At 36.7% G+C, this 14,777-nt stretch overlaps 1 protein-coding gene and 1 pseudogene across 1 annotated transcript; one reads left to right on the forward strand and one right to left on the reverse strand.

Annotated features, from left to right (window-relative positions):
- LOC18774807 (putative phospholipid:diacylglycerol acyltransferase 2) lies at positions 1,256-7,029 on the reverse strand. The gene is made up of 6 exons (XM_007208688.2): positions 5,475-7,029; positions 5,170-5,392; positions 4,433-4,716; positions 3,883-4,219; positions 2,665-2,930; positions 1,256-2,154 (listed from the first exon to the last, which is right to left on the reverse strand). The coding sequence occupies exons 1-6, from the start codon at positions 5,936-5,938 to the stop codon at positions 1,671-1,673; spliced, it is 2,058 nt and encodes a 685-aa protein (XP_007208750.1). The 5' UTR covers positions 5,939-7,029; the 3' UTR covers positions 1,256-1,670.
- LOC18775626 lies at positions 9,553-14,096 on the forward strand (annotated as a pseudogene).

Here is a 14,777-nt window from a genome sequence, read left to right on the forward strand (position 1 = left end):
AGCAATAGTCACATTATTTTAAGTAACTAATATACTTTGGTGACAATTATGGGTGGTCAACCCTCTTAACTAAATTAGTCACCATTATTTGTGTCTAATGATTTAAATATAATAAATTTTGTTGTAGCTGACACATGAATAGTAATAATGCAATAAAATATAAGAGGATAATCTTTCCCATAATAAAATATTTACAATGATAATTTAATAAAAATATATGGACCGAATTGCCCTTTCAGAACTAACAGAAGTTTTAAAAAATTGACATAAATTGAAAATTGTCCTTAAATTGCTTCACATTGAAACCACGGGGACAAAATTGACCAAATTGAAACCACGGGGACAAAATTGACCAAATTGAAACCACATGGACTAAAGTGGTAAAAGTGACAAACTACAGGGACCAAAAGTGACCTTTTGTCAAAATATAATACACAAATATAACACAAATAATAATGGAAAGGATTTCTATTTTTAAAAAAAGGATAATGAAACGATGTTGGACAGCGCAGTTAAATCAAATAAAGTAATAAAATATAAATATAGTTTGATTAGACATGATGGGGGGCCCACTTTGGAGCAACAGGATGGTCAACACAATTTGTTACGAAATTATTTTTTAATCGTGACAAAACCCAATAGTTACAGCCACAAAAGTAACGGGATTAAAACTTGTAACTGTACCGTTACTAATGGCTTTAGTCACGAATATTAGTGGCTAATACTGCCAAAAGTCACGAAAAAAAAAAGTGATTGTTGTGTTTTTTTTTTTGTAGTGTGGTGGTGGAGGTGGTGGTGGTGGTGCTAGGGGTGGCAGCAATGGTGGTGGTAGTGGCGGCGGCGGCGGTGATAGCCATGATAAGATGGTGGTAGTAGAAGTGGTGAAATCATATCTTGAGAATAAAAATAATATATCTATCAAAATCTCTTAGGGAAAACTGGCCTAAAATTAGTATAATCAAATGAAATCCACCACTTTTTGTATTTCCTTTAAAATCAATGAGTTTTTTTAATACACCCAAACTTTTATGAACTCTTTTAAAGTCGTGATTGAATACATCTAAATTTGAATTGAGTTTAAAAAGTCTGAATTGAATACACCTAAAATTGTATAGACTTCTATAAAATCGTGATTGAATACACCTGAAATTTTAAATTTCTTTAAAATCTTTTAAAATCTAAATTGAATACACCTTTAAGTAAACATGTGATTAGTATTTTGTGAATCCTAATAAGGGGTTTCAACACACAAAAAAAACTTACAAGATGTACTACATTTGAATATAAAGAAGGAAAAAATTGTTTACAACGAGATAGGCTCTTATTATCGCTCTTTTTTATTTATTGTGTAGCTCTTATTTTCATATGATTACAGCATGTGAGGAAAACGCCAATTTGAAAATTGAGTATCCCAAGCAGTATCAAAATACTTCAATTTTAGCTCCTAATTCCACACTGCATTCCCATTTGCCCTACCCCATCTTACCAAGAGTGGGTTTTTTTTCCTTTCACAAGGCCAAGCCTTACTCTGAAGTACTAAGTCTGACAGTTATGGCAGTTGAGATAGTTGTCCATAACATAGCTGCTCTCTGTTTTTAGTACATGTCTTCATATGCCCTGTGTGCCTCTCATTGCCTAATTGTAAAGGTGATCATTTTTTTACTTACAGGTTACAGCTGAAGATTTATTCTCTCAGACATTCTCATAATATCCGAGTAAATCCTATCACCTCCAACCTGTGCACCAGTTGCTCCGGCAGAAATCCGTAGAACATCTTCGATTAGTGCAACATTTCCCATGATGTCAACATGTGCACCACTCTCTATACCCCTTCCCTCAAGCAGACTAGCCGGTGGCTTGTGCTGGTACTCCCTTATGTAGGTAGCAATACCAGATGGGTTGAACCTGGTTCTTCCTCTCCACCCTTTGGCGCACATGAGTCCAGCACTCAATACAGGCACACTGTCATCACCATCCACAAAATATACTCCATTTTTCAGACAGCTGCCTGCCTCTCCTTCTGCTGAGCCATCAATCCGAAATGGAATGCTCTTGCACTTGTCAGAAGGAGACATCTTGTATACATATGATCTTTCGGTGGGGATTCCAACACCATATAAAGAGTATATTTCCATATCTGGAGCAACTGGTAGCCTAAACCGGGTATTCAAATTAATCATTAATGCCAAGTTCAATGGAACCGAAAAACAAGCAAATGAAAGGTGCAGAAGGAAAATGGTTTGAGAAACATTGCTTGGCAGCATACATTCCATTATGAAAGCAGTAGTTGCTTTAGTACTTGTGATTCACTTGATTCAAAACGTTAGTAACAAATTGGAGACTGGACCCTAATAGAATCATTTGGAAGCAAAATGTGGTGTTTGCAAGAGAAAAAGAAGGGGGAATGAAAAGAAGTTCTTGACACCAAGGAATTAGTATTAGTTGTAGAAATTAAGTGTAAACTTCTAAATTGTGTGTTTTAGTTTCTGATAGCTATGCATAGTTTTTGAAAAATAAATTAGAAATAACTAATTAAATTTATTCTCTCAGATAGGTTATCTGTGCTATACAAAGAAGAGTACGCTTATGCTATACAAAGAAGAGTACGCATTGCTCAGAAAAGTGAAATTCTATCAGAAAGTGCTGAACGATATGCATGCTTACTTGGTCTCAAGTGGATTGGACCAATACTTGTAATGGGCATATTTGGGATCATCAAGATTATCAGCTATCCCATGAGAGAAGTGAGCCTCAGCCCGTTGCATCATTTTTGGAGCCACAAAGCGCAGTAGATCAAAAAGAGTTTGAGCTGTGTAAGCCTTATTTTCTGTAATTTTTCTGATGCTTTCCCTGCTTAACTCATCATATTCAGTCCACACCTCTCCACATGAAGATGTGAAATTTGTGGCAGAATCTTTGTGCGGAAGATCCTGTTAAGCAAATTATTTAATATCATCCTTATTAAGGAAGACCACCAGAAATGATAGTTTCTCAACAACAACAAAAGTATTGAAATGATTGATCAGAAAGCAATGGTATTAAGTTGGGCATATGTTAGCATTCGCCATATATGAAAGTGGAATGCCCATCAATGACTTTTCAAGTTTTAAAGTAATACGAAAAATTCATGCATTTGCTGTTTATCTTGTTTCTAGTTCAAGGGGAACTTCATGCAGAAACTTCTTCTTTTTTAAATTTGGTCTGCTCTGTTAATAGAAAGCATGCTGAAAAATGGTTCTTCAAAGTAAATGCATCAAGATGTTTTTCAAGTGTGAAGTTTGGTAATCAAATGTTCTACCCTTTTTTCTCCCAGCAAAAAGTTAACCTAAGATAACTAATAATATCTATTCTGAATGCACTACAGAAAATAAATTACGACTTTTAAGAGAACATGCAAATGGAGGATCTACAAGTAACTAGAGTATGATTTGTGTAAAGAGGATGTTTCTAGATTCAACCTCAAGGTTGGATGGCATCAAATTAATTCTTGATAACAGAGTTTTATACATTTCTCCTTTTGTAGGAGAGTTGTGTATTATCAGTTGGAAGAAAGGAGATGAATAAATAAAAAATATAGATTGATTTTACTGCCACAAACAGTCATTTGAATCATTTGTGAAGAATGGCAGATAGGTTCAATTCACATGAGACTGCCAAACTTCCAATAAAAAAAAAGATTTAGAAAGACAATAATCACGTCATTAGAAGATATCTTCATGTCAATTCATTGGGAAAAAATATATATATATTAAAAGGGCCACTGGCATCAAAGTTTTTGTCATAGTTGCATCACCTTGGCTGTTTAAGTATCTTAGCTGCACCCCTGTGTGGAATAATTGGTTATGAATTTCAACAGAACACCAGAGAATTAAAGAAGAGTACCTTGAAATCATGCCTAGGAAGCTGTGGAGAAGATATTTGTGATGTTTCCTTGCCAAAAGAGATTATTCTTCCATACTTCACAGGTTCTTTCACTTGGAAAACTCTATTTTCATCCCTGTTGTTGAAATTAGTGTCACCTGACGTCTGTAGATATCCTTTCTTTGCCAGGTCACAGCTATGCCCATCTTCAGGAGACCAGTCCAAATTGCCCCAGATGGCATCTCCACCTTTTGGCAATAAGGAAACTATGGAATCCCAGGTTCGAGATGCCCGCATGACATGCTCAAGGGTTTGAAGCCGGAGAATTTCAGAATCTAAAACACCAGGATCCATAGCTCTGCAAGGACCAACAGTCAATTCCATCATGCAGTGGTCATATTGTCAAATTTCTCATAGGGCTTTGAAAAACTCTAAGAATTTGAACACATCATATCTTAAACCACATAGTACATTACTAAACAATTATCAACATAAGGGCTAGTATCTTATATTGTGTAACACAATTAATCAGAATGCCAGTTCACATGAGGGATAGATTGCAAAGACAAACCTGATATATGCGACATCTTTACCCTCAGCAGAAAATATATTACTAACAGCTTTTGGAACACCAAGAAATGCTGGACCGATATTCATGATTGCTTTGATGTGCTTGGCACACCAACTTGGACCACCACCGCCTCCCATAGGAGGAGGTGATTCAACCCATTTCATGAAGTGGAGAAAATAAATTACACCCATAGAATGAGGTACCACCACCACTTTCTTATGGCCATTGGTTACGTACATAAGCTCAATTTTACTCTTCAATCTTGTAAGAGCTTGGTCTCGAATCTGCTTTTTCCCAATTAAAAAATATATTAGTGGACTCAGCTTAGATTTTTCAGCTTTGTAGAATTGAGCATATGCAGAGTGGGAAATGGAAAGACATATTTGGACACAAGAACGAAATTATTAATTCTGCTTCATATAGTGTTTGGAAAAACAAAAAGTTAAAAAAGTATTGAATTAAAAATATGACAAATGGAACAACAATGCATTCAATAAACACATGGATTTGGAGTTCTGAAAGAAAATAAGCCATTGAGATCACACACAAAAAATAAATCATCTATGATAATAATAAACAAAGTATGCTGATGATGATTCAATACAAGCTTTGCACAAACTCGACTCAGCATATGTATGCAGCAACAAGTGAGCTCTAACAAACAACTGTTGTGTGATTTGGATTGGTAAAGTGGCACAAGGTGAGAATGATAGAAGCTGCAGGAGAACAATTTTTACCTCTGTGTTTTGGAAAGATAGCCTCCAATCATACGCAGCCATATGCATATTCTTCCCTTCATAACCAATTTTTGCCAAATTTTCAATGAGAACAGCCCAAACAAAGTAGCCAGGAGCAAAATAGTCAGCTGCAACGAGTCCTGGAACTGCTCTGACTCGAATTCCTGGAGGGTCAAGCCCTGTTTCATTGTGTAGAGATAGGTGCTCCAACCAACACAAGGGCCTAATTTGCATACACAATTTACAATTAGATTAAAAACTATCTTAAAACACTAACTGTAATTCAATTATGAAGACAAACGTACCTTTTGAAGATCTCTGTGAAACCGCCACCCCAAAGACGCTTCCTGAAAAGTCCTTCAGCACAAGGCCTCCCTTCCCAAAGCTCAAGGCCACCAGTTACAATGCCAGGCACCAACACAACAGGGTGAAGAGGAGTCAACCCTTCAGCTTTAAGCCTTGTCCCAGGTGACTCTGGCACTGGAAAACCAGTCAATGTAGCTGGCAAGCTGTGATACAAAAACAAGAGAACCCAGCAAGTTGTGCACATGTACCCAATTACCCAACAGCAGCTATCTATGCACCTCCATTCTCTGTGTTGCTTCTTGTTCTTGTTCTTCCTCTGCTTCTTCTCTAATAAATTCTGAGTCTTGGAACCAACACCACCCTCATCTCTGTTTTCAATTTTGGGGGTTTCAAAAGATTGAAATTTTAAAGAAGAGCAAGGCTCAACATAGCACAGCTTGCGAAACCGAAGAATGGAAGCCATGGGTGACCAAGATGGCTGAAAACTCAATACAATGAACAAGAGCAACCCATCAAGGGAAAACGAGAGATTGAGGCACAGAGTGAGGCCTTGGTGGTGAATTATAGAGCAAAACAAGGTTATGGGCTTACATGGCCGCTATGAAAAAGCTAACGCCACGTGGTGAAGAAGGAGATATGGGTTTAGTCTGTCCTCGTTGCACACACCAGAAACAAACAAACCCAAAAGAAAACCAAGAAGCAAATTTGTGTTTTTTTTTCCTTCTGCCACCAAATACAGTGAGAATGATCAAAAGGGGTTTTGGAGCAAATGGCTATGTGATGAATCCCACACCTAAATCTGTTTGGTTTATTACAGAGATACTTGTGCTGGCTTTTGCTTGCCGAGCTTTATCAGCTGTCATCATTTTGAGCATAGACGTTTGTTTCTTTGCTTTTGACGTGGATGTCCTTTTTTTGGTCTTTCGCTACACCTCTGAGGACTGAGGACTGGAAAACAGAGTCAGGGGAAAGGAAAGCCCTTTTCTGAGTTTGGTCTGAAATGTAATTCCCGAGGTCGGCAGCGAGGTAGCGTTTTGTTTGGAGAGAGTGAGTGGAGCTGAGAGAGACAGAGAGAGATCTACAAAAAGAGAGAAAACAGAGAGAATCCAAAGAAGAATGGGTGGGTGGGCATATCATAAAATTGATGGTAGAAATTAGCGCACACTACCAAAAACACAGATACCCAAATTTTCCGTATGACTAGTCCATGGAGCCATGGATATATATATATGTATGTATGCATGTAGAGAATCGTGTTTGTGTTTGTGTTTGTGTTTGTGGGGAGGAGGGCACAATGGTCAAGGAGATTGGGTTCTGAATTATTATGAGTATATTCTTCTTTGTAGTCTTGTGGATCCAGGGGTTTGCTAGCTTTGCAGGTGAGGAACAGTTTTTGCAGAGAAGAATCATATCAGTAGGGCCATAGAAGGCTTGGATTCTATCCTCTTTTTTTGTCTGACTTGGATTCTACCGGTTGTGTTCAATCGAGCCTTCCTGTCAATGGAAAACTTTAATTTTGTTACCCAGAAAAGAAGAAGACTTCATGAACATTTGCCTCCTGTTTTCTCTTGGGCTTCTATTTGTATTTTGTTTTCTTTCTATTTTTCTGTTTGGCCTTGTGTTGAACCATATTTTTTGGATTTGGATTCATCTAACAAAGTGAATTTTAAAAAAGTTCACAAAGTTCAAAAAGTTTAGCTCTTTTCAATCCTTGCTTATTAAGAAACATTTTAGGGGTGTATTCAATTGTGATTTTAATGGATTGTTTTGAAGCTTAAAAGTATGGCGATATTCAATTAGGATTTTTAAGTAATCAATAAAAATTTGATGGTATTCAATTAGGATTTTTAAATAATCAATACAAGTTCGGTGGTATTCAATTAGTACTTTTAAAAAATAAGAGAAAGTATCGTGGTATTCAAAAACTTACTGATTTTGAGGTATTTCATTAAATGATGTATTGTGTGAGACTTTTGAATGTGTGATATAAATACCAAATCACATAACAAATCCCATCTTCCTATGCATGATTCTCATATCATATATGCTCTCATACTTTATTTTTCCCCACTATTTTTGTATGCTTTCGATTGTACATAAAAAAAACTTTTCATAAAAGAGACGATAAAGAAACATTAACAAGAAAGACGATATTGCCTCTTGTGGAGCTAATGGGCATTTTCCAATAGCTCTTCTTTCCTTGTAGACATGCTTATTTGGAGCAAAAAAAAAAATTTATACTTTTTTTTTTTAGAATCTCTTGGTAATTGTAAACATTTCCTCACAAGGAGTTACAGCCCCCACAACTCTATCGATGTGCCCACAAGTTGCTTGATTTAATGCCTTAAAGAGGCTTTTTTTTTGTTTTTCTTTTTTTTTTTATGCGTAGCTGCTGCACATACAGCGCACATTGCTAAATATTTTTTCTAATTCCCTGTCCCAAAAAGTTTGGGACCAGGACAAAACATATTAATAAATAAATAAATAAAAGGATGCCTTACCCATAATCTAGAAGAAACGTTGATAAGGTGCAAGGTGTTTTTTTCACTCCACAGTTTTGGTCCAAGCTTTGACAAAAACTAGGAGTAGTCATGGGGTTGGCCTAGGAGTTTTCAATATGTTTCTTTATTTTGTATTTCTGGCGCTATCTGTTTTACATTAGGTGTTGGTGGTTTTGGATGTAGCTTCTAGCCTCTGCTTATGCTTTTGTATTTCTATTGTTGGTTTCTCAGTTGTGTTGTGTTTCTTTAACGTATTCATTCTGGCCATGTGTGGCTATGTTGGGAGTTACATTGTTGATGTCGGTGTACTCTCCCTGGACTAACCTTTGATGGTTACTGTGCCTCCATCTTTATATTAACCCTAAAAATTGGGTATCTGTATCCTAAAAATTGGGTATATTCCTTCAGGTTATGTATTTAAGTGAATGATAATTGGTGATAGAGTTCAAGCTTGTATAGAAATATAGGTAAAATCATGTAATTGAAATATATTAAAATCATGAGTAAAATCATATCATTACAAATCCAGTTGAAATCTATTACATTAAAAATCATGTAATTAAAATCTATTAAATTTTTTGAATACACTCCTTTATATCCACACACCCGACAGGCCTACCAAAAATCATGCATCTAAAGATTTCTTTGGTCAAACATATATGTCTAGTCACATACAGGGAGCATAGAAAGCTTGAAAATCTTTTTCCTTTTTTATTTTTCTAGTCAAGTAGAAAGCTTGAAATTTATACACACATGTAGTTGCCCAGAAATTTGCGTGACAAGATTGAAAAATTCTTTACTTATGTAGCTGGCATGACTTATTTCTCGTGACAACTTAATGACTCAAATGACTCTTGGCTTCCTTGCCATCCTCTTTTTCTCTTAGGTTCCGTTTGGTTCATGAGAAATGAGATTTGAGGATTTTTTTTATTTTTTATTTTTTGGTCTAAAAACTTGGGGATTGGAAATCAATTGCTTTCTCATATTTAGTGAGTCTAGGCATGGAAAATCGTTGCATGGTCCATAGGAAAATAGGGAGAAAGTGAAGCCATCTTCCCAACTTGGGTTTTGTTTTCCCACCTCATAGGAAAGTTTGGGAAAATAAGCCAATATTAAATAAACATTTGTCATGACCATGTTGTCCCTTTAGAATTACAATATATCATTAAATGTATTTTTTTTAATTTGATTTAATATGGGTATAATTAAAAATTTATACAAACTTTGTTTTCCATTCCTACTCAAAATAAAACATAAAAAAGAAAATAAAGTGATATCTCCCGATTACTTTTTCAGCATTATCAAAGGTGGAAAAAATATCTTCCATTTCCCAGCATTAAAGTAGACTTTGAAGTTTTTGCAGGAGACTTGAAGCTTCTACGGGAAAAATCATGACACGTACACAGATATGACAGTTACAACCCACCGAAAATTCATGCATCGTATCATATATGAAGAATTATAGAGGACATTGAAGTTTTTACAGTCCAAATCTCAATACACTCGACACGCATACCACAAGTCATGCATCTAACAGATCTTTGGTCAAACATATATATGTCTAGTTGCCAAGAAATTTGCATGAGAAGATTGAAAAATAAAATGATATTATAAAAAATTATGGGCTATGTACCTTCCATGACTTTTGAATTAAAATGATATAATTTATCAATCTTTTGTTTTTCCTTAGCTTTGATTAACTAAACCATTTTGCCTCAAATATATATACAACCTAAGAGCAACCTAACCATATCTCATACTCCCCACCAATGTTTGTATAACTTAATGGCTCAAATGACTCTAAGCTTCCTCGCCATCCTTTTTTTCTCTTACTTTGCATCTACAAATCATGCGTGCCACCAAATTGAGAAGAGCTCTCTCATGTCCTTCTTTCTAACTCTCTCTTCTCCTCCTTTAAATTGGACTTCCATATGACCAATTGTTGCTATTGGGAGGGAATCACTTGCAATCAAGATGGTTGGGTTACCCGTTTACACTTACCCTCCAAGGGGCTCAAAGGAGGCATTCATCCCTCACTTGGAAATCTCACACATCTCACCCACCTAAACCTCTCTCATAATTCACTTTACTGCCCAACTTCAAAAGAAATTGAATTCTTCTTGCCCTTGAACCGTCTTGAGATCCTTGATTTGAGCTATAACCTTCTTTCTGGAGAGCTTCCACTTTCTCTACCATCTAATATCCAAATTGTGGATTTGTCCACCAATCACTTTCATGGAGTGGTTCCATCTTCATTCTTCCAACAAGCTAGGAATTTGACTAGTTTCAATGTAAGCAACAACACATTCTCAGGGCCTATCCCTTCCTTTATTTGTCCTCATTCTTCTCCCTTGATCAAGCTATTGGATTTTTCCTACAATAAATTCAGTGGCAATATTTCTCGTGGATTAGGGGAGTGTTCCACGCTACAAGTTTTTCGTGCTGGCAACAATAACCTCTCAGGATTACTTCCAGAAGATATCTATAATGCTACCACTCTTCAAGAGATTGTATTACCTGTGAATTTGCTTCATGGAACAATTAGTGATAGAATTGTCAACCTCACCAACCTTGCAATCCTTAACCTCTACTATAACCAATTGAGTGGTGTGTTGCCTTTCCATATTGGAAAGCTCTCTAAGTTGAAACTCATCCTCCTTCATTTCAACTATCTTGAAGGTTCTTTTCCCCCAACTTTGATGAATTGCACAAACCTCATAGAACTACATATTGGAGACAACAACTTGGAAGGAGATATCTCGGCACTTAATTTCTCCAAACTTGGTCAACTTAGTAAGCTTGACCTATGGAGTAACAACTTCACTGGCACCATTCCAATGAGCCTTTACTCATGCAAATACCTTGAAGCAATTCGATTGAGCTTAAACGATATCTAGAGGGACAAATTCAACCTGAGATTATTTCATTGAAATCTTTGTCCTTCCTGTCGCTTAGTGGCAACAAATGGACCAACATCACAGGGGCAATGAAGATATTGATGCGTTGTGAAAGCCTCGTATACATAACGTTTTCTTACAGCTTTATAGGTGAGGAAATTCTAGCTGATGATGGTCTGGTTGGTTTTGATGGATTTAAAAATCTTCGAATATTGTCTTTGTGTGGTTGTGAGCTCACTGGTCAAATACCCTTATGGTTTTCTAAGCTCAAGAAGCTAGAGATCTTAAACCTGGATTTGAATAGATTCACAGGATCAATTCCTAGTTGGTTAGGGACTCTTCCAAGGCTCTTTTATATCAACTTAGGCTCCAACTTCATTTCAGGTGAATTTCCAAAGCAACTTTGTAGACTAGCAATGTTGCTATCTGATCGAACTGCAGCTCAAGTAGATCATAATTACCTTGAACTGCCTATCTTCATCCGATTGCGCGACAACGTGAAAGCTTTACAGTACAATTATTTGTTTTATTTTCCACCATCAATATACCTATACAACAATAGCATAAGTGGCAATGTACCTACTGAGATTGGCCAGCTGCGGCTTCTCCATAAGTTGGATCTTAGCTTCAACAACTTCTCTGGCAGCATCCCAGACCAAATATCTAACCTCAAAGACTTGGATACATTGGATCTCTCCTTGAATCATTTGACTGGAAAAATTCCAGATTCACTCAAGAGTCTTAACTTCTTGTCATATTTGAATGTCTCATACAATGATCTTGAAGGACCAATACCAACAAGCACTCAGCTGCAAAGTTTCAATTGTAAGATAATTTATTATCCCAATCCTTTCAGAATTGGTCTTCTATTCATTATCGGATTGCAAGACTCAAGACTAATCAAGAGCTCAACACAACTCTCGACCTGCAGCCTCTGTGTCAGTGTCCCATATGGATTACAAGGCTAAAGGGGTTTCTAGTTCTATGAGAATTAGGATTAAAAGTTCTATAGCAATAAGGATACCTCAAGGAGTCTCTTGATGGGCAAGACTCCTTGAGTGATGCATATAAATAGAACAGCTCCCTCTAAGAGCCGATACACACAAAATCTCAGCCTTGCTTGGCAGCCTCTTTGTTTTGAACCCCTGCAAACAATTAGCCACATGAACTGTTGCACCACTATCCAACCACCATGAATCTGAAGAAATCTCAATTGCATTAGACTCAAAACAAACATTTACTTGACTAGACTTACCTTTAGCCTTCTGTTTATCTAGCCAGCGTTTGTATCTGTCACAATTCCTCTTCATATGACCAAATTTCTTGCAGAAGTAACACTTGAAACCTTCTGGTTCTAGCCCCTTACTTCCCTTTTCTTCCTTGTTTTTCTTCCAAGCAATTTTACCCTTTCCAAAATCCTTTTTGGGTTTGAAGTTGTGAACCATGTTAACTCTTTCTTCAGCCTTATCTTTCTTCATATTTTGTTCTTCCTGCACACAGATGCCTATGAGGTCAGTTACTGTCCATATTTCCTTCTGTGCTACATAGGTGCTTCTAAGGTGCTTGAAAGTGCTTGGTAGAGAATTTATTGCAAAGTGTACCATCATATTTTCATCCACATTGACTTTGAGTGCTTGCAGCTTGTTCCCAAATTCCAGCATATTCAATATGTGTGTTCTTACACACTTCTCCCCATTGTATTTTGCATCAGTAAGTTGTGCCATCAGAGTACCAATTTCAGCTTTCTTGGATTCCTGAAATTTTTCCGCAATAGAATCAATGAACTTCTTGGCATTATCAGATGGTGTGATGCTTCCTCTGACAGATGGTGAAATTGATCTCCTCATGATTAGAATAGCCATCTTGTTGGCTTTAGTCCATTTTGCATATTTTGCTTTTGCTTCAGCAGATGCAGTAGCAGCAGGTTCTGCAGGAGCTTCTTCTTCAATGACCATCTCATAATCCAGCAATCCTAGAGCAATTTCCACATCTTCCCTCCATTTGGTGTAGTTGGAGCCAATGAGAGTTTCAATCGAGTTGTGATTAACTGAAAAACACATAGTATATATATATGTGTTTAAAACTGAAAAAAAAACCCCAGAATCTTTAAAACATGATCAATTCTCACCTTTAGGTGAAGAAATCAAAACATGTTCATCAACACTAAGATATGAAAATCACATAAGTTTCCTGTACAAGAAAAGTTCCACATCTTTGGACAGAAGAACAATCTTGATAGCCTACATGTTTCATCTCTTATGCTGTTCTGCTGAAATTAATTACACGATAAATCATTCACATCTTTGGACAGTGAATCATTCATTATGCCTTTATTTTCAACACAAGTTTGATCATAAAACTTTGAATGTACAGATCTTGTTGTGTCTGAGTTGCTTTGGCTTGCTCAGAGCACGGCAAGAACTATACAAACTTTGATCAATTTCTGTTTTGTCACAGCAAGGTGTTAACTTTAACTCTTGCTGTAACAAGTTTCTTTAACCTTGAAAACTTTAATTATCCTTCAATTTTCAAGTTCTAAAAGCTTCAACAAAATTGGTTGGGTAGAAGATAAAATAACTTATGCTCTGATACCACATGTAAACTTAATTAGTTATAATAACTTGAACACTAACCTTGTTCTGCCATTGAAGTCTTTTGTCAAACACCTGGGAGACAGCTCTTCTCTAAGATCACCGAATGCCTTATTCTCAGATTCCAGATGGGGTGAATCTTCCTCTGATGAGATTTTGTGTGTATCGGCTCTTAGAGGGAGCTGTTCTATTTATATGCATTTCCACATCTTTGTCAAACACCTGCCTCTGCATTTGAGGGGAATCAGAAACTTTGCGGTGCCCCGCTTCCAAATGAGTGTGGACTAGTTAATGGCAGTGATGCAGATAACAAGAACAGCCAAGATGTGGACGATGAGCATCACATTCCATGGTTTTTTATTTCCTTTGTGTCTAGATTTATTGTAGGGTTTTGGGGAGTATGTGGTTCTTTAATTTTAAAGACGGCGTGGCGATATAGATATTTTCAATTCCTAGACAATGTACAAGATAGGCTCTATGTGATGAGAATAATATGCATGACCATGATGAGGAGAAGGCTTAGAACCTAGATTGTGTGTATACATACTTTATATTCTTATACATTTTGTAAACCATAAGTATTTTGATCAGTTTATTTTTTTCTGCCTTATGTAAGACAGTTTTTTCTTATAATTCTGTCTTTTGTTCTCTTTCTTTTTAAACTATTCTCCAAGTCAAATGAAACCAACGAAAGAATACTTCTGCCTGTGAGAGCCGTGAATATACTTGTTCTTTGATTTCCTAAAAGCATCCCTCAGACTATCTTTTTGAAGCCTAAGCTTAGTTCAGCTAATTTTCTATTTTGCATGACTGGTTAAGGCATTGGTTGGTGTCCTTGGCTACACGAGTTTCCCAGCTCTTGGTTGGTTAAGCCTTGACTCCCCTCTTGTTGCTGCAGAGTTTTGGTTCCTTTTCTAATCATTTCCTTCCTTGGTCTCTTCTGTTTGATTTTTCCTTAGTTGCGGTTGGGCCTATCGGCCTCTGTTGTACAAATGGAAAGGAAAAGAAAATATTTGCTTTTCCGCTAGTTCATTTTTCCTTTCCTTGGGGTGAACAAATGGAAAGGAAAAGAAAAGAAAAGAACTATTTGACATGAGAAAAAAAGGGGATGGTAATCAAAGAAAAGCTGCAGGAAGAACATTAACATGTCTCAAGATGTTGAAGTTTACCACATGGAATGGAAGGCAATCTCAATCCCTTGGAAGTGAGAGCTACCCGGTCATCTTCCTTCTCCGATGGTCCAACCCCAAGATTTGAACATGCTAATTTGTTGGTACCACCATTCATGAAAAAAATATCATATTCCAAGGCAT

Source organism: Prunus persica, chromosome G6 (genome assembly GCF_000346465.2).
Source record: "Prunus persica cultivar Lovell chromosome G6, Prunus_persica_NCBIv2, whole genome shotgun sequence".
Classification (NCBI taxonomy): Eukaryota; Viridiplantae; Streptophyta; class Magnoliopsida; order Rosales; family Rosaceae; genus Prunus; species Prunus persica.

Coding starts and splice junctions, on each gene's coding strand:
- LOC18774807 (XM_007208688.2), bottom strand. CDS start 5,938: ATGGCTTCCATTCTTCGGTTTCGCAAGCTGTGCTATGTTGAGCCTTGC. Junction 4,220..4,432: donor AAAGATGTCGCATATATCAG/GTTTGTCTTTGC, acceptor TGGTCCTTGCAG/AGCTATGGATCCTGGTGTTT. Junction 2,931..3,882: donor TTCCTAGGCATGATTTCAAG/GTACTCTTCTTT, acceptor TTTGCTTAACAG/GATCTTCCGCACAAAGATTC.